The sequence below is a fragment of the Triturus cristatus genome, chromosome 6, assembly GCF_964204655.1.
Source record: "Triturus cristatus chromosome 6, aTriCri1.1, whole genome shotgun sequence".
NCBI lineage: Eukaryota > Metazoa > Chordata > Amphibia > Caudata > Salamandridae > Triturus > Triturus cristatus.
The window spans coordinates 1,482,132,562-1,482,153,720 of record NC_140589.1 but is presented as its reverse complement, the minus strand read 5'-3'; the positions used below and the strand labels follow the sequence as shown (position 1 = coordinate 1,482,153,720).

Below are 21,159 nucleotides of genomic sequence, written 5' to 3'. Positions count from 1 at the left end.
GATGCTACACATCTTCAAATAGCTAAACTCTGGTACAGTCCTTGAGAACATGCTGCAGAACAGCATGCACCGCAATCTAGATATACTTACCGACCCACCAACTGGCTCCAACAGGTCAAAATGTATCCCCACTATTGAACACTAGAGCCAGTGTTTCTGAACAAACTGGAGGGAAAATGTACAACACTCACAGGCCAAAATGTATCCCCACTATTGAACACTAGAGCTAGTGTTTCTGAACAAAATGGAGGGCAAAATGAATAATACTCACAGGCAGCCTAGGAATTGAATTAAGAAAAAGAGCTATCATCCCTTGCATTAGATACGCTTCCCACCTTGAAAAATCATTGGCACCCTATCCCGAGTCACTGACGTTCGTGGTTGTGCAATCCAGCTTAGAATGATGATACAGATCCATCCCTTTTTATCGTCACTGAACTTCATGCCACAGACCAAGCTCTGATCTCCCTCCTCTTGAAATATGGTACATCATCTACATGACCCTACTTGAGAAAAACACAAACAATGTCAAAGGATTCAAAACACCAGAAGCTAGACGCATCAGGAGCAAGAGCTGGTTCAGAGCCACCGCTAGCATAAGCGGTCTTGCTGGCTACAGCTTCTAGAGAGAAACATGCTCTGAAAACTAGCCACAAAATGTCAAATAATCTGTGTGAAGGGCTCATTTACTACTTTCCCAGATCTACGCCATGTCCATTAAGTCCTTCATCAGCAATATCCCTAATATCTCTGCAAACTGGAAATCAACGCAGCTGCCATCGCTTCTGGCACCACTTACTTCCCTCCCAATAATGTTTATTAATCAAGTATGAAAACCAGCTAAACGGCGAGGAAAAAGGTACCAACATAAAACAGACAAAGATAAACACCTCAGATTATGTTACTAACCACTTTAAAATGTGGATAAAAATTAGGGTTTTAATTTTGTGACTACACAGAGACAAATACAAGTTAAAAGAATATGTCTAACTTAAGTGTTGAACAATAATGCATACCTGTTCGGTGAAGGTCAAATTAAAATGCAAAATGTGCTAACAAATCAAACATGGCCACATGAGAAGAATAACATGAGAACAATAGCATAAAGCAGAAGTTTACCTAAAAAGACATTTTTTTTTTAACTCTTCAGCTCCTGTGCTGCAAACATATTTTGCCTTGTGAGTAGGTACATCTGCTTTCTATAGCATCTAAGCAAGAAAAGTGTTAAAACGTTACACACCGACTCTTGTTTATGGCTACACTGTGAATCCTATGAGGTAATTCCTCAGCGCTAAATATAAAGTCTTGGTAATCAATGAAACTTAAGGAATACTGCTTTGTTCCCTGAATATGTGCTCACTGTGAAGTTGTGGTGAATCTGGCTGAGAAACATGCACTACACATACAAATGCTACATGAAGCAACAAGGCATCCTATGAGTGTTTCGGTCATATGACCACATTTAGAACGTTAAGGGTGGTTTACTCAACTAAGTTACATTGTAGTGCTTAAATTATTTTGTTGTTTCTTTCAGAAATAGCTTGAAGGCCCCATCTAGGATTTAGCCACTCGAAATTCCTTTAACGTGTAAAAGGAATTATGGGAACCCTGTGGACTCAACTTTAATGTCAACCACATCCTTCGGAATAATAATCTTCTCCAGAGGGAAGGAAGTTTTACTTTACTTAACTAGGTCAACCTCAGGCGCCGCTAAGGGGACTTCCTGTTTATTTGAAATGGCCCTTGTACAGGCTTGGGAGACATGTACAAAAGGGAAAGATTCCAATTTTAGGATGGTCAGAGCAAGGAAATAACCTCCCTAAAACTTTAAAGAAAAGAGACCAAGAAAAATAGTCTATGTGGAGGTGGCGGTGAGCGACAGCAGCCAACGGGAAATGGACAGCGTAATATCCCGATTATACAATCCATAAATAAATGGCCCACAAGCGCAACATTTGGAATTATGAGGACCACAGGAAAGAAGCGCCATTAATGATCATCTAACTATGTATGCTTTGCTCTTCTTAGGAATTGTATCCCTGAGTTGAGGGAGGACCAACTCTTTATGTGCAACATTTTCGAAGGGACAGCTGTGGGGATAACAAAAGAAAGAACAGTAAAAAAAGAGGAGTCAAAGGTGCAATACTTAGCATGTTGGTAAAGTCAGCAAAATCGGTGAAGAGAAGCGGTGGCATGAGCATGAAAGCCCCTAGTGTGCGTCATGTTTCCAAATAACGATTTGTTGAATTACCATTGAAGTATACGCTGGTTGAGAATGTGGCCGAGTGAATACACAAAGAGTGACTTGACTGGTAGTGGAGATCTTTTCAACTCGGCCGTGAAAAAGAGCAACTAAAGTCCTGATCCATGTGCTACCTCTTATATTGCCTAATGAAGCCAGATTCCAACAGGTCGACAATAGGACGTGTAAGTGAAAACAGGTTTTATTAAAGTGATGTTGAGATGGTACCATCATTACAGACCAGTGGTTCAACTAGGCATGTTTTCTTCCTTCAAGCTCGCTATAGTTCCCTAGAAAGGCACGGATTGCTGGTGTTATTTCAGAACTGCATTTTGACAGGTACTCGGTATGGGAAATTCATTTTTAGCGTCTTGAGGCCACGCTTTCCACATAGTCACCATCTCCAGTAATCCCCCATCCTGCAATACCAGGCGGATTCCACTTCAGTCGCTAGCCTCCACCTCCCAGCTTCCCCCTCTGTACATTCCGCAGGACTCTGGCACCTCTCCTGCTCCCAGGGATCACATACACCCCAAATTCTCAAAAGCTTACTGTTTCAGTGACATCCCCAAGACTACCAAGTGCAGCGTACCCATTAAACCCCAAGATGAAAAAAATCACACAGGATGAAACCAAGAAAAGTCCAGCAGTCAGTCGGGAATTTACACAAGAATGCACTAGTCTAGTCAATCTGAAAGAATAACTTTCATAACGAATTCAAAATTAAATGAAAAAGAAATTAAAAAAGACAGGCTTAGTAGAACAAGTGTTTAACCTGTGGGAAAGGCAGAATCGCATCTCCACCTGAGACAAACACCAGCTAATGTCAAGCAATGTGAATAATTTAGCAACACTGCTTGTATTAAATAACCGACAAGTGCTTATTGTGTCTGTATTATTTATTGCTCAGGAGGAAACGCCTTGAAAAAGCACTTGAGCGTTTCTAACGTGGAAAGGCCTGGTGACTGGACGACAACACTAGCCCTCCACGAACATCAAACTGAACGCTCTATACCAGCGCAGGACCCGCGCATCAAGCGGCATTAGGAAAGGCAGAGAGATAAACAGTGTCACGGGAAGTTCCGGCCGTGACCGGAAGGGGCGCGCTTCGCCCGTGGCTGCCTGCAGCGCGCTGTGTGCCACAGCGATGAGGCATTTTGTCCAGAGGTCAGGAATGTGGGCACGCTACCACGGGACGCTCACAATAATTTACTAAATAGATAAACTGCTCTGCAGCGTTACACTTCCTCGAGGAGAGGAGAACCCAGCCTGAGGTCGTTTGATGCACGTGACAAGCCGTCTTCTATTTCTTCTGACCTTCAAATAGCTCTCTCTGAACGCACTGCAGAATTAAACTCAATAGACCAGGGATTTCTAAACTGCATGCGCAGCCAGGGTAATTTCTTCAGTGTGTTACTTTTCGGCGCCTTCAGAGCTAGGGGACTTTCTAGGGAGACCCGAGAGTAAGGTACCCTAGGGACAAAGGAACTTTAAACCAGAACCGTCACTCTGTGAAGAAAAAAATAGTCAAGTGTTCACATCACCAAAAGAACAAGCGGAATCATAGCGCCGACTTACTTGTTCATGAAAATACACTAGAGAACATACAGTTCAGTGCTGGATAGGAGGAAAAATGATGGAATGGCCGAGTTTCCGAAGTGTGTTTGAGCTGAGGGGTCTAATTACTGACCAAACAAGTCTCATTCACCACCTTCACCTGCGCGTAACCATAGGACTCTAGCGCTTTATGGTCTATCTTCAACAGTTGGTTTTGAATTTGGGTGGGCGTGAGTTATTTTCATACAAGACTGACTATTTACTCTTTTTGGATTACAAAGTAGAAAAGAAGAAAAAGACACAAAAAAGGTCATTATTTTTTTAAGATTAGATTAAAACATACACACACGCGCGCATAGTGGTGTTAAATTATGATCCCGAAAATGTCTTATGTGTAAAATCTCCACAGGACATAGTATCTGAAAAGAAAACGAAGGTGTGGGCACACTTCTAAACATTCTTACAGAAATTAGGGAAACAAACATGCGTGGCTGTTGAAGACCGTTTTACTCCAGCACAGGACAGCTAGCTCACTTGACACTCTAGTTGTAAAGTGTGCTGCTTGTAAGAGGGAAGGAAAGTGCAGAGTAGGGAGTCAGGAGACTTATATTCTCAAAACAATGTACCGATTTTGATGATGACTAACAGCAATGTATGCGGCACACATTACAACCAGAAATGTCTATTGTTAGCACTCTATCTGGAATGTGGAAAGTAGCCGAGCCAATCAGAATGCTAGAATTAACTACTGTGTTCTTGCATTAGAACGTGAGACCACGCCTGAAGAAGGGCCATAGAGAAGACTGGGAAAGTTCAATTGTCTTGCTGTTGGCAAAGAAATTGGTTTCTAGAAGACTTGCAGCCTGGAAATGTTCTGCCAGGCCAGCACAGGACCAATCTAGGAGGCGGTGAGACTAGGCACAAACCATTAGACCTCTCTGCAGAAACACCGCAGACCTGCTTGCGACTGCACCATTCACAGGAAACTGCCAGGTTGATTCAACGTCATACTGACTGCACTTGACAGGTTCTATCCATCACAAACCTTTTGAAGGCAACTTCCAAGAATTCGCAAATCTCAGAAAAGAACTGTCTCACAAAAAATGATAATGTTCCAAGTTTGCCAAAAGTGTTCTTAAACATTTAGGTTTCATCTCTAAGCACTTTGAGGTTATTTGTTTTTAGTATGAATTTCACAGTGGAAGATGTGATGCCAACATGACTACAGGAAGTCTTTATTCCATGAAATCTCCTCCAAGAGCTTCATGCTATTTTTCTGAGGTCTAGATCATGGTGCTTCCTGACAGATTTGATTAAAAATAGACAACAAAATAGAAATATATTGTTCACAAATAGCGTAAGCCTGAAAATGTTCAAGGAAAAGCTAAATTATGTTAATCATAAATCAATGGTGACTTGCCGAAAATATGGGCGAATATCTCAGCATGAACAGGTAGTCTGGTGACATCTTTATTGAAGAATAGCGAAAATTCTGCAGCAAATTCTCACACAATGCCCCATTTCCACTACTAATACACAATTAACGCTCAGCTGTTGAGAGCTGCCTACCTGCTAAAGCCTTGATACGCGATCGCTCAAACAAGCGCGCAGAGCTGTTCTCATTGTCCCACTCATCCTCCCAGCGGTTGTTGACATCGGTGTACTGTTGCTGGATTTCCATGTGGTCGTAATCCGTTGCCACTGCCGTCATATTTCTCTAAACTCTCTTCGTCATCAGTTTAGGCCTCCAAAAACTGTTGGGAAAAGACAAACACAGGGCATTTAAATCAAATATAAGATACCCCAAAAAAACAAAAAAATAGCATGCTTTCATAAAAAAACTACTCCAACCGAATGTCTTTCCATGGCATTTGTCTCACATACAAACTCCTAGAAAGCTCCTACACCCAAAATGCCTCCGTGACAAGATCGATAGTCAAAATCCCATTCACCCAATCTGCTCAGGTGCAACCCATCTGCGCCTTCAAAAACAGGCATTAGCAAAGCCAACTGATCTGGCATTTGCTGCCGACTTTGGACTTTGCCAATGTTTGTGAGTGGGATTTATAAAACTGTCCAAGGGGACTACTTTTTGAGTGGAAGTGCAATTTGTGCAAAAACAGAGTGCCATCACTCAGAAGTAACCAAAGGACGAAGCGGGCTGACCACGCCGCATGCTATGGTGGGCTGAACTAAAATGTGACTGAGACAATGAAAGACCAATAAACTGAAAGAGCTGTCTAAAAGCACTGATAAGTAAGCATATAACTTTATTAAAGTCAGAGGGTATTTGCCAACGCTACATCTAACAAGATGTAAAAGCACAGGCAATAGATTCCAAACTGCAATTGCCCCTACCTTTGCAACCGTGTACCCTCCACTTTCTGCAGTGGCCCCACCTTTATGTTCTTCAGAGACAGGCTGAAGACACATCTCAGTTAAAACCAGTAGAGCCTGACGCTCATCTCCAGCCCACTGTTGAAGGTATACTATACGCTACGAGGAAACGGTTGCTTACGAGGCTAGCCGTGTTGGATGCACGTGAAATTAACCTTGCTGCTGGTATAAGAAAGAATGTGTGATACTCAAAACAGTGACTTGCCACATAGCAAAATTTATATCACGCATAATAGAAGGAATAATGCAATCAAGATCCTCACAATCTTTAGCACCGCTCACAGAGAGAAGGATCAACGTCACCACGCTTTCTGAGGGTCAACTTAACTTGTTACTACTGCGAACGTTCATAAGATCATGCACAGTCCGTGTAAGCAAGAACCCAAGGAAGAAACCTCTTGCTCGTACAGCAGCTAGAAGCAATTGTTCAGTTTGTGCTATAAAATTCAAATCAACCTGCATTCACAGCCATCAATTAACAGTGCTACTATAACCAAGAAAGTCACGAATTTCAAGGAATAATTTGGAATAACTTCTGGTGACAACAAAGCATGTTATTTGCGTTTCAAAAAGGAACTGTCATTTACTGCTCCCAAGAACCATTTGAATATTTATCCACCTTAACATTTGTTAAAAAAGATTTTTTGAATTGCGCAATCTTCTTTCCCGCAAAAAGGTGGGTCAACTCTTGGCAGATACGGAGTGACAAATTCAGAAGGAGATATTTTCAATTGGCTAGGTTAGGACCCTAACAAACAACTGGAGTTTCCTCCTACACACAAACGCATGCAATAATGTGGCGAGTAAGCCACTGCAAACCACCCACCACACTTCTTTCACATCCAAGCGTGCAAACAAAACAACGTTTAAACCCGGGAATGGCAGGGAGTGATAGGGAAAAGGTGGGCTAAGGATTGTTCCAGCTGTCTTTGTATCTTCATTCAACCGATCTTCTGCAAGTAGACCAAGTGACAACTAGTCTTTCCTGCTTCCATTACTAGATTGTGGAAGGGTGATAACACATCTTAAGGGGCTCAGCCTGTACTAGCATGACCAGTGCATGAACACTGTGGCGCTAGGCGTGATCTTCGACATGCCACTCTCTCTCGACTCCTCCTTCAACTCAAGGGACAACAGTCACTGAGAGAAGGCTCTACATTCAGCTGCACTGATCGATAGCTCTAAGGAGTTTAGTTGGACTGAGTCCCTAGGTAACAGAAATTACCTGCCATTTTAATGTCAGCAGCGAGGGAGCACAGGGCAGGATTAACATGTTGGTTTAACATGATCTGTGAAACAAGAACATTTTAACACAAACAAACCATACAGATGCACCATATAATAGCTGAAGTAGTAAAAAAAAGAAATCGAAATTCCCATGTGGCGCCCAGACAGGTGGTGCATAATTTACATTTGTCAACGTTTAAAAAATGTCAAGCCAGGAATTTAAAGGTGCACACAGAAAGAATAAGTTAATTAAAAAAACAGGTTACAGTGATTCTGATGTAACACGATTCAAGTGGGGGAGAGGGAGGAGGTGAAAGCGTGGAACGATGTATGTACTCTAAAATCCACCTGAAAAAAATCTAACGAGGCATGTCCCTTTTAATTATATTATAGAAACATTACATTTTAAATGTCATTGTGTTTGGGAATAGAATCTACAGGAGGACTCAGTTTATGCCACTTGTCCATCACAATTTCCCAATGTCACTCAATCTGCCCGTCACAGGATGCCATGCATTAAAATAAACGTCTGCTTGATATAGAGCTAAACCCGTGCCCTTATAGGACCCAGATAGTCGCAGCGCAGGATGAAGACTCACAGCCATTACCAGGGGCGTAGCTTGGTCAGTAAGATTGGGAGGGGGGGGGGATGAGCTTCAGATTTTCCGACAATCAGGCTGGCATATAATGTTTTAATACATTATACGACAAGCAGGATGTACGAGAGGGACTTACTGGGCACTGGAAAGGGAGAGGAATGTGGATTGGTAGAAGTATTAAGAGAGAAAACAATATTTGATAAAATAACCAATATTTTGAGGAATTTCAAAACAGAGAGGGAGAGTGTGTATGCCTTTTTGTCTCTTGTAAACATCCCTGGTGAATTCCGACTGACATCTCAATACTCGACTGAAAGCACCTGTACCCAACTATTTATCAGGAAATACATTTATTAGGGGGGTGTAACACCCGCCCTCCCCCGAAGCTACACCCCTGGCTATTACCAACCTTAGCATTCTGACGCTAGGAGGCTCAAGCTGGTGCATAGAATGCATCCCTTACAGAGATCACATGCAGTCACAGGGCTGGTGCGAGTGCTTCATGAAGACTGCTCATTCTTTGCATTCTGGTACTTTGATCCCCGCTTCTGAAACAGCAACAGAAGTACCACATGCACCAGACCAGCAGGACAAACCCAAAACAGGTTGCGCTAGCAAGACCGGACGTGGGACAGTGGAAGATTTTGGCATTCATGGCTTCCCTTGTAGCGACTTTGATGATGTAGATCGAGGAACTGCTCTTTAGAAGTGTCTACATGAAACAGAAGCTGCACCTTTTATTAGGCCATGACTCGTTTTTCAGATATGTCTCTATGTCAGCACGTTATATTTCCCTTTCAGGATTTGAGAGCCCTGATGGCACCGTGTTAACTGAATGTCAAACTCACTCCTTGCCTTGGCAGGAGGGCACAAGACGAGGCTTCGAATAAGGGTTTAATTATCTAAATATTATCAAATAAAGGCCTTCGCCAAGGCCAGCAGGATGGATATGGCGAAAGAGCTGCATCCAGAAATCCGCTTGCTGCTGACCGTACGATCACAACTCCAAAGGACTGATTGCCACTTCGACAAATGCTCTAGTAGACATGTTTTCAACCAAGTTGCATGTGTGCTGCCATTTTCAGGTTTAACATCAGCCAAGATCTTTTGTTTTTAGTGATGAGATATATATATATATATATATATATATATACACACACATACATATACACACATATACACACATTTACACATACATGTACACACTGTACATACTTTCTGGGGATTTCAGTCAGCCCTCTTCATCCCCTGACCTGCTGTAGTGTCATTCAAAGTTTACTTCCGCCCTGCATACATCATGGGGTACATGTTCAACCCTCTTTAGCCATTGGCTTACTCGAATGAGTGCTGGCATTCTGCTATTGCACAATGTGCACATCTGCACAATAAGTAGTCCCCTTCATTGCTAGGGGTCACTGGTGCAATGTGTCTTATTTAAAACATATAAGTATATATTGTGGCGTGGTAATTTATATAGTTTGGCTTTGGGACAATGCTTGTTTTCCTACAGCGCTTCCCTTCATACAAAAACCATTCACAAATATTATTGCCAAAAATAAGTCAGCAACCTATTGGCTTTGCCAATGCTTGTTACACCTTCTGTTGATATTGTTTTTGGAAGTCAGATTATTCATATTTTAGAGTGCTTGTAGTTCGGCCCACCATGGGCCAATGGCTGCTGCAGAAATGCCACAGGGCTGCAATAGGAAGGCCGGTTATTACTAAAACTCTTCTGGGTTGTGAAAGTCTGAATTTGGAATTTTACTGCACTGAGAGGGAATTTCAACAATCTTATAATAATGATACTGGAACTGGAACCAGCTTTGCATACCAAATATCGCATATTAAATATTTGCACAACTAAATTAGCACTACAAGAGCAATGAACATTAATTACATTTGAATTTGGGGTTCGTTTTAATTTAAATATTTCTTGGTGAAACAAAAACAGAAATGCCAATGTTACAAAGTATAGTTTCAGGACAGCTCTCGCACCGACAGCTGAGATGTTGCAATTTCGCTGGCTTGGGTTTCAAAGTAACCATTTGAAATTTACACAGATGCAGTACATTTTCAGTTTAAGCAAGAAAAACAAGATCTGTCTTAATGTGGGAAGAGGTTTAACAAAAATAATGTTCTTTGGAACGATTATTCGGCCAAAAGTTCAAATCAAATTGTCAGACCCAAATTTCGAAACATTTAGCCTGAAAAAACAATTGTCTAATACTGTTGTGATGGAATTATGTTTAGAGAGGGGGTGAAACTTCACCTCACTGAAGTCATAGGGGCTATTTAACACTCTGTCTTTGGAAACACAACCAATATTGTCAGAAGAAAAACATTTGAGGAACCCCTTATTGTTCATCGCCCCTATAAATTCTCAAGTATTTTGGGGGTGCTGCAAAAGCCCCTGAGCCCCTTGCTCCAATGCCACTGAACTTTAACAGCAAAAAGTTTGAATTAAAAAAAAAACGGAGTCTTAACAAAGCGTCTGAAAGTGCGAAGATAGTACATTGTAACATTTTTGCATGATTAGCTCCAGTCAGGGAAAGGGTTGGTGTGAGGTTACAAGACAGACACTGGTTAGAAAAAAATTGTTTTACAGAAAGGATAGGAGATGGGAGAGGGTGTGGCCTAACGGCTAGGGCGGTCAATCTCAAATCTGGAGAACAGGGTTCGGGTCTTGGCAATGTCACAGCATCCCGTGATTTTGGGCAAATCACTTAATATCCCCATGCCTAACAAAAATGAATGTGTCCTTTTGTAACATAACTGGTGCTCATGTAAAGCACTCGGATACCTTCAGGTTAAGTTTGCGCTATATAAAACTCCGAAGGAAAAAAAAAGGGTAAGAACGTGGTTGAACGTTAGGGTACAGGTCAGTAAAATGCTTTGCTTCACAGTAAGTGGTACAGTTAGGTGAGAGAAATATGTGTGTTATCGTAGGACAAGGATATAAGGTTCAAGTTCAAATAATCTTTAGTCGGTCAGCAGCAGGACTATAAAAGCACTTTAGAAACCAGTACAAACAGATCACACAAATCAGTGTCAGAAATTTCAGCTACTAAAGTGTACATCATTAACCTTCCGTACAGTCATAGCTGGATATGGATACAAGGTTTAATGTAGTTTTATAGTAATGGAGTTGAAGCTAGGGTGACGGTTAGAAATAAGGATAAGGTTGCGGTTGGTATAGGGTTGAGTTAGGGGTAGGATGTGGTTATGCATTAGACTAGGGTTACAGATTTTGATAGGGAATAGATTGAGATAAGGGTGGGGTTGAGTTAGCGCTAGGATTCGGTTAGGATGACATTTTGGACTATGGTTAGAGAAAGTGATGGAGACAGGGCTAGGTTTGGGCATAGTTATGGTTTTGCCTTGGACTAGCATTCGAGATTTTGATAGGGACTTGACGGAGATAGGAATGGGTTTGGGTTAGGATTATGGCACGGGCGTAGGGCACAACCAATTTATGCCTTGGACAAGGGTTAGAAATATTGATATGGAATGGATAGGGTTGGATTAGCGATAGTGCTTGGTTAGTGCTAGGGTTCCATTATGATTAAGCGATGGACTAGGGTTAGAGCTTGGGCAGGAATTGGGTTAGTGGGATTACACCACAGGTTAGGAGCACAGATAGTGTTGGATTTGGAATAGGGATGAGGAAAGGATAGGGTTGAATTAAGATTACGGTTTGAACCAGGGTTAGAGGGTGTGTTTTAAGGTACCTTACACCAGTGGTTCTTAACCTTTTGACTTCTGTGGACTCCCACGTAATTATTGGAACACGGGGACTCCCACTGAATCATTACTGGAATCTGGGGACACCTGCCTAAGCATTTTCGATGCTTTGAACCGTAAAAACAATACACACAAAAATACACAAACAAGCATTCATTTAACAAATACACAATTGTGTACATACTTTATTTAATTCACAAATAAATATTTTTTTAAATGCAAGTTTTAATGGAAACGCTGGAGCTTTTCAAAATTCAATTTTGGCCACTCATCATCCATACCATAGTCTTTTTGATGCATCTACGCAGCTCCCACAAAACAATCTGAGGATACTGGCTTCATTTCTAGTCTGCAAATTTAAATTCATTCACATTTAAAATGTAAACTGTGCATTTATCTCATCAGGTAATATTTTTTGAAAATGTTAAGCAGTAGAGGGCTTCCTCAGTAGGCTTTGCATACCCAGAGGGGTCCGGTCCCGGACCACAGATTACGAGCCACTGTTGTGCTGTGCACAATGGGTCAGTGCCTTTAAAAACAATATATACGACTGGAAAGCTGGATTTTCAAATTTATGAACTAATTGCGGATTACATCAACTACATTAGTTTCAAACTGCATGTTTCTCACATTTCGATCAAAACTTTTGGCTTGCATAACTTTAACTTTCGAACATTCAACAAAGAAACCTTTGGAATTCCCAAATTGTATTCTACAGAAGCAGGACATGGAAGTTACAATTGGGTAGATCAGGCAACTATTCATTCAACTGAACTTAAATATATTCTGTGGATGATTTATTAAAACCAGTGATTAAATCCTGTATTTGTGTACTTGCCTCACTATCTAATTCTGGTTAAAACAGACTGTGGCAATGCCAAATGAGGCAAGGCCATCTCGTGTAGATATCTGGTGCCCCCTGCTGATCGCAGATAACATTGCACTTAATTCCAGTGAACACCAATATTTGACTACTATTCTTCCTGCTTGCTTAGAACTTAACATTTCCTCTGTTGCCTTTAAGTGCTGTAGCTTACACAGACCTAACTTTGTTTCTATATTATGTTTTTTTAAAAATCGCAGATTTCAATAAATGTTTTTTTTCCAAAACTACCACCACGCCCTGCTTTCAGTTATAGAAAGAGAGAGAACGCTGTCATTTATATGCATGGATGTGAAATGAACACACGACTGGCCTTGAACGCCTTTTAACCCTTTACATGTAGCAATGAAAATTTCCTGTCAGCTCTCTTAATTTTATGATGTTATTGGCTCGACTTCTTGAAAGGTAAATATGTTTGAGTTGATACATGCAATTCAATACCACAACTCGTTACAAAGTACACAAAGACAGACATGGTCGGTGCATGAAATCAAGCACTTAGTACCCTTTTACGGTATAGGTTTTTCTTAAATGCATTAGCTGAAGTAGCTTCGGCTTTCAAAATGGCGCCTACCTCAGAAACACAGCTCTTCTACATTCTCGGTTCACGCCTGCCTTTCCATAGTCACAACGTGTATTATACTGATGTGTGCGTCACAAGACAAGTGCAGGCAGACCTTATGGAAAAGGGACGGTGAGAAAATGTACTGATCGGATTTAGATGCAGATCTCATTCAGTTAGAGAATGTATGTTTTTTAAAAAGACTGCTTCTTGGATAAAAAAAGTTTGATTTTCTTTTACAATTTTTTTTTTTTTTAAACCAATACAATCGAAAATGCAACTTGATGTGGTTCCGTTATTGTTACGTGAAGGTGCATTTTAAAGTGAGCACGCATACCACAGCTGGTTGCGGACACTAAGCCTACAGTTTTGGACCACTGGGGTTTACTCTATGTCAGAACTGCTGGGTGTCTTCAAGGTTAGAGAAGTCATTAGGCAGCGCATTCCATAGTCTCCACTAAAAAACGCAGATATTGCAAGAAGCATGTAAGCTGGTGACACAAGTGCGCACTTCCGGTGGTTCATTGAGGAAAATCGGACTGCAGGTGGTCTGGAGGGGGTTCTCCCAGCCCTGGCTTTTGCGCTGGTGGCGCCTAGGACGACAATCACTTTTGCCGCCCCGCACGCCCCATGACGGCCTCCACGTAATTCTCTCACTGCCACCAGGTAAAAGTGCCCCTCATCTCTCCAATCATAAGATATAGATAAACACAGCGCCCCTCCCCTGAGCTCAGTTCCCCCTCCACATGTCAGCGCCAAGTGCGGCCGCACCAGTTGTACTGCCCTAAAGCCGTCCCTGGCCGTTCTCCTGCCAACGGGTCTTTGCACGCAGCCAGTGAGCCACATTTTGCCTGCATGGTCATCTACCCAGTAAATCGTCTGGGAGAAGTCAATACTATAGATATAATTAGACTGGAAGGCTATAGCCATGCAGTATAAAGCAGACATTTTGTCAGATGCTTTCAGGTGGAAAAAGCTGGAGCTAACCAGGTGTGTCTGATTCCCAGTACTGTGCCAGGCATTTGGGATTGACCAAATCAATAGATTCTCAGGAGGGATCATTGAAGCGACGCTGACTGGGTTTAAGAAGAGATGCTCCAACCGAGGCTAGGCACTGGGAAATTAACATGGTGTCAAGCTGGGCCTGGGCATCCAGACAACTTCACCTGGACCACTGCGGCGATCAATGACATTTCACCGGTAACGAGTATTAAGGCGGGTCTGTACACTCAATACATACGACTAAACACCCCTGAAGCAGATCGAGACTTTTTGAACAAGATGATTAATATCACAGCGTGTGCCTAAAGTCGAAAACCAGCTCACGCTCACACAGCCTTATAGCTTATAACAGCCACTATAAGCCCGGAGCTACACCGTTGTCTTCAATGGAGCTCTCGACATTCCAATGGTCTGATTCACATTATGCCATCCACTCCTGAACATGGTTTTGATATTTATGCCCACTTTATGAGTCCAGCAAGTCCAGGAATGTTTGTGCTTGTTGTGGGTAGGTGGAGTATACAATATTAATGGCGTTTCTGCCCTTTCTACTGAGATATCCTGCATCATACTTCATTCTTGGGCCCAGAGAGGATAACGCTACGAGCATACAGAGGGCCACTCTAGTTTAAAAAGTTGTGATAACAGTATATTGACGACTTCGTATATTAACTATGATTGAGCAATGCTCCACAAGGCATCTATAAATATGTGTTGATTTAAAGCAAAAATAAGATAAGCATGTTTAAAGGGTAAGCAGTGAGGGGTGGCAACCACTGTTGCTCGGGGCAGTTGATACCCATAGGCCATTCCCTGGATTTTAGCAAAGTTAAGCAGTTGATACCCGGTTCTAAATGGTGTGGAGATAGCTATGAAAAACAGTGGCTATGGCTTGATGATCATGTTACTACTCCAGGTTGAACAGAGGTTGTCTCCCATCACAATTATTATGTAAGATGCAGAGAAATGTGGAGTAATGAAGATTTTCAGTGAGTAATTGTGACATTACCTCCTCAGCCCTGCCTTGTACCATTAAATCACAAAACTTAGGATATGCCAAGGCAGTATATCAGAACTTGATCCAGCAAAGAAATACGTCATAACTGTTTCAATGGGACACATCTATTTAATTAACAATACAACATTTACTTAGGCTAAACCAGCAAATGTCAGGACACTGGTTCCAAATTCTAAGACCTTGCGATCTTCCACCTCCAGACTAGAATAAGAATTAAAAGGTGAGAGTGCGAACCAGGTAACAGCTCAACAAATGTCCTGAAGAGAGGCTGCTCCATTTATGTCCCAGAAGCAGCCACCCACTGGTCCTATAGCTTTGAAGAACTCCCAGAGCCCTCAAAGCCAAAGAAATTGGTGGTTTGAGCCAACAACTGCGGATGAAGGACCCTTTCTGAAAGCCCCAAAACTCACACAAAGCCCGATAGTCTAAAGTCCACTGACCGCAAGAATACAATTCAGACTGCTCTAACTACAGCTAACAGATTACATTGTTAGAGGGATTTGGAAAAAAGAATGACAAAGTAATTTCTTATTCCAAATGAAGTTAGAACCTACTCAATGCCAGAAATAAGGACTTAGACATAAAACAATTCCTTTGGCAAATACAAGACGAGTCTTGACAGATAAAGCAGCCAACTCACAAAGCCTTCAAGCTAAAGTGATAGCAACTATAAAACAAGCATTACAAATGCAATAGGTCGCACATTTGTTGGAGTTATTGTATTATAAATGACAATGTTTTTTTACCTGGCCATGTTACAGGGTGCAGCGCCATATGTGGACAAAAGAGGTCCCATGGGACCTGTTGGGCCACATATGGTACTGCAACATGACTAGGTGAACAACATTGGCATTTATAATGGCAATAACTCCAACAAATGAGAGACCTATTGCATAGAGTTTGGCAAACCATGCAGATGAAGAGAAAGGTGCAGCTCGCCAAACTCAATTTTTTTCAATATTGTAAACTTTTCGTAAGCAGCGCAGCACGCCGCCTGTGCTGTCCTGCTTAATAAAAGCCTATAATATTGAAAACATAGACTTTGGTGAGCCCCACCGCAGAAATGAAAGGCACGGCTGGCCAAAGAATATTTGGTCAATATTGTAAGCCTTTCGTAAGCAGCGCAGCACGCGGCCTGTGCAAAACTGCTTACTAGAAGCATATAATATTGAAAAAATAGAGAGTTTCGCAAGCCGCGCTGAAGAAAAAAAAGGCGCGGCCGCCATTGTTAAAGATGAAGGCGTGCTTCGCTGCATTGTGCAGGGTGTAAACCAAATAGGGAGAGCTTATTGTGCCTCCTGCAACAGCAGCTACGAGGTCACGAATAAAATGGAGCTCAATGACGGTAATTGAAACATACTGGGTAACAAAACATGTAACAGGGGCAGTCTTCATGGGAGGTTACAAATGGAGAAAAGGTGGTACTAAGGAGGGACTACTAAGCCTATTCAAGAATCAAAAGCCACCATTTAAAAAGCGGAGCAAATTGAAAAGATGGGCGGAATACGGGTGGATCCTCAAGTTAATACCTGAATTCAGCATGTCCCGAAAAGACAGTGCAAGCGCTGCTTAGGCGAGACCTACAAAGTTTGAAAGTCAAAAATTTCACATGCACTTCCTCTAATGACTCAAAATGCGCACCTCATAAATTCTTAAGCACCAAAAGGAAGATCCCAAGCTGGGACTGAAGAATTTTAAAATACAAAAAAAATCAAAGGGCACATATAATTGTAATTGCTGCCCATTGAACCCAACATGTAGCCACTGATAACCAACCCTAAATTAAAGCCATCCGGCAAAAACTGGAGAACCAATCCAGCTTCACAAGTACAGGGATTTAAACCATGAACCAAAGGATGGCTAATGATAATTATACATTTTTTCATAGTGATAGGTTCTGCAAACTCGTCTTTTCAGCTTTCATGCAGATTGACATGACAGAAGGGACACTTTTGGACTCAAAGGACAAGGTCTATGGAAGAACCCGCTCTGGATATACTGCCAACCTTCTCAAGATAGGAGCTTGCCAAAGCAAGACCAAAAAGATGTTATTGTTACGACCTCCGTTACTCCATGGAAGACATGCTAGGAACCTGACTGTAAGAGAAAAAGGAACAAAGACAAAGGATCAGAGGAGGCCAAGGAAATGTTAATGCATCCATGTCCCATGCTTCATTTTTGGGACACAGATCGGTAACAATGAACTAGTTCTTAGCACCTGTAGATGGGTCCATTCTTGGATTTCTGGCCCAGTGACATATATATTTAAATATGCAAGGAGGCAGATACAGTCTTGAAAGGGGGGTAACACCCTTCTTAGATGATCTGCCACTACATTGATCCCCCCCTCCCCCAGCCGACCTCCCCTAAGCCCCCTCACCCCATATGAGTGGCTGAGACGGATTAAAGGTTCGGTTCTGCCAAACAACCTATCTGGGGCCGCAGTATACAATGCAGCACATTACCCTGTTTGCACTGGGCGCACCTTTCAAAAAGGGCACCTGGTGCAAACATGAAGAATGCACCATAATCGAATGACTGTGCTGCCCCCAGGGCAGCTGCGAACTTGCGCTACCAAGAGGGCAGCGTATTCAAGTGAAAAATGGGGCAGCTTTGAAGCAGCTGCTCCGTGTTTCACTGTGCATGTGGCATCCCAACTGCACTTTTAAGAGGGGCGAGAGATCAGGTTGCAGGCGGGTTAAGTGAGTGCCTGCACCTACCTGCAAGGGGGTGTCTGGGGGGTCCAGAAGATCCCATTCATGCCCTCCAGAGGGCTGCCATCAGGGGGCACACTGACAGTGTGTCACCTTTTTGTGGCACACTGTCAGTGTGCCTCCTGATGGCTTTTTTGCCTTTGAACCTGTGTCTAGAATACGGCGCGAGCGCAGAGGCAAAGAGATTCCCTCATTTGCATGGGGCCACACCCCCATGCAAATGAGGGAATGCCCCCTGGTAATAACACTGGCGCTATATGTGCACCAGCACTATAGGTATTACAGAAGGGGCCGCACAAGCGTCTGTGGCCTCTTCTGTATACGCAAGTGTCCCGGGACGCGTAAAGCAGGCGCAAACGCCGGCTGTGCCCGGACGCACTTAGTATAATACGGCCTGAGTAAGGCAAAGGATGCCTGGCCTGCCAATCATGCTGCTGATTGGCAATTGATGTACACTTTACCCACAGTGTGGTCTTTTGTTATCATCCCTGAGTGTACCTGAAGAGGTGCAAAATGCTGCATGGCTCTCAAAAGTGCCACCAACTCTCTCTAGTTCGACAATTGATACCACCCAGCACGAAGCCACAGTTCTTGTGTTTTGAGAGAACCCAAAGCTGTTTCCCAGCCATGACTGTTGGCATTTGGTGTTAGAATCACTGATGGGGAGGGGGACAAGGAGGCTGCCTTGGGACATCACAATTGTAATGCTCTCTGTCCATTAATGGATTGGAATCTCAAAGCTTCTGGATGCCGGTTTCCAATGATGAAGCAAACATCGAATAATGCTTGGACTGTTCCAAAGTTTTCGATTTAGCTTTGAACAAAGGACTTTAGCCTGTATTTCCATATGAAGTAAAAGCTCAGAGCAATCCTTATTGGCCTGATAATCTGTAGACAATGCTTAAGAGTCATTAACAATTAGGAAGCACAACTGGCCACTCTAGTTGTCAAATTCAATCCTCTAAATCTTTTCTTGAGAGCAGCATTCACTCGCTTGTCTACCGGATTATGGACATAAATATCCTCGGAGACCACCTATGACTTCCCAGTTAGAATGACCAACATAGGATCCAGGGTAACCGAAGCAGAGAGATCAATTCACCTCTGGCCAGAGGATATAGTCTTGTGAGAAATCATGGCCTCTAACCTAGACAAGGGGCCACTGGAAGACGTCAATCTTTTGGGATATTGCGCACTGTGGTAGGTCCTCCTCAAGTCTGAAAGCCGTGGAAGTGCAAGGACCAGCTACTAAATCTTTTGCTTGTAGGTGGGCAGATGGAAACGAAATTTTGTGAGGTTAGTTCTCATGTTCTTGGCTGGAAGGCATTGAAGGAAACTTTGATTAGACATGCAACAGTGTAGTACCTTTTTGAGCAATGCATCAGGTCTTGAATTGTGTGGTCTCTTTAAACTTAAGTCAACCTAGAACTTCTGCAGCAGGTGAGATTTGGTCAAGAGGTTTGAGTCTGCAGTAAAATTCAGGGTTCTTTCTCGGTTATTCCAATACTTTACTTTCTCCAGTCTAACGCATGCCTACAGAAGAATGAGCGCTGCTTTCTTGAGGCTGCCTCATGTGCTGAGTAACCTGAGGACAGGTTAGCCCATCCAGTGCTGAAAGAAGACAAGTCTCCCCTAGTCAACTTGGGAGTTCCCTGCATCCCTTGTGACTACTTCGGCCTGGGACACAGAGCCGAAGCTTTGATCACAGGACCAATTCAGTTACTGCAGAGAAAGAGCTGCGCCCACAAGACCAACACTGTGACTGCTGCGGAGGAGTTGCTGTAACTGCAGACCAGGGGCTGTGACCGCTGCAGGCCTGACCTGTGACTTCAGAGGCAGAGCTGTGACCACTGGACCAATGCAGTGACTGCAGAGAGGAGCTGTGACCACAGGACCAACATTGTGATTGTAGAGATGCATCTGTGACCAATGCAGGTATAAGCGGTGATGGCAGAGTCCGAGCAGTGACCACTGCAGTCCTGAGCTGTGCGTGAAGAGCCCGAGCGGTCACCATCGGACCAGCGATGCGACGGCAGAGATAGGGCAGTGTTTGTTGCAGGTCTGAACCACGACTGCAGAAACAGAGCTCCGACTGCTGCAGGCCTGAGCTTTGACCGAAGAGCAGGATTGGTGACCGCAAGGCCAATGCGGTGCCTGAGAGCTGTAGCGGCAACTGGAGAGCTGTAGCGGCAACTGGAAAGCCGGAGCTGGGATCACAGACCCAATGAGGATACCGCAGAGATGGCGCTGTGATCAGGAGTTTGAAACATGAGCCCCAGGGTTCAGCGGTTACCAAAGTTGAGAACTCCATGGAGGAAATGTGACTCTGGGACAAAGTTTTGACATAGGATTGAAACTATGTCAACAATGTCAAACCTACGACCACAGGCTAGAACTGAAGCCTGGATCACAGTCTGCAGCGGAATTAACAAGGCCATAGCTGTGACCACAGAGCCATAAGTGTCACTTCCAGGAGTAAGCGGCGATTGCAGAAACTAGGTATGACCTGTAGTTTACAACTGCGGTCGCAGGCCTGATGTAGGGACTGCAGCCCTGGACAGAGACCAGTGACATTAAAAGAGTGTCAAGGACTAATGCAAATAACATAAATGGGTCACGCTTACCCAGTGCTGGGTACGCTGGCCAGTTGCCCGGGGACCCCACGAGCATAGGAGCTCCATGCTACATTTCCTCCTGAGGCGGAAGCCGGGAGTCTGTGTGTGCTTTTTTAAAATCACTGTGTGTCACCATTACTGTGTTTTTAATTGTTGCACCTACCTTAATCCCTGGCACTATTCAGGACTTCATTCTTGATTCTACCGCGCAGCGGAGCTAACGCTGCTGCGGTATCGCAGATATTGAAAGATCTTGCCGCCATTGACGGTCGGCGACGAGGCCACGCCCACTTGGAGGCCGCGCCCCCCGCCCACTGGTATATAACGCTGTAGGAGAGCACCTTGTACCTTGACCTACATTTCCTCCTGAGGCGGAAGCCGGGAGTCTGTGTGTGCTTTTTTAAAATCACTGTGTGTCACCATTACTGTGTTTTTAATTGTTGCACCTACCTTAATCCCTGGCACTATTCAGGACCTCATTCTTGATTCAACCGTGCAGCGGAGCTAACGCTGCTGCGGTATCGCAGATATTGAAAGATCTTGCCGCCATTGACGGTCGGCGACGAGGCCACGCCCACTTGGAGGCCGCGCCCCCCGCCCAC

General features: G+C 43.4%; 1 protein-coding gene across 1 annotated transcript in view; it reads right to left on the bottom strand.

The window, feature by feature from the left end:
- Positions 1 to 21,159, bottom strand: part of SPTBN1 (spectrin beta, non-erythrocytic 1) — a 543,544-nt gene that overhangs the window by 383,149 nt on the left and 139,236 nt on the right. Inside the window, exon 2 of the mRNA XM_085612597.1 lies at positions 5,369 to 5,553. Coding sequence (XP_085468723.1) covers positions 5,369 to 5,510 — 142 coding nt within the window. The 5' untranslated portion in view covers positions 5,511 to 5,553. The remainder of the gene's footprint in view (positions 1 to 5,368; positions 5,554 to 21,159) is intronic.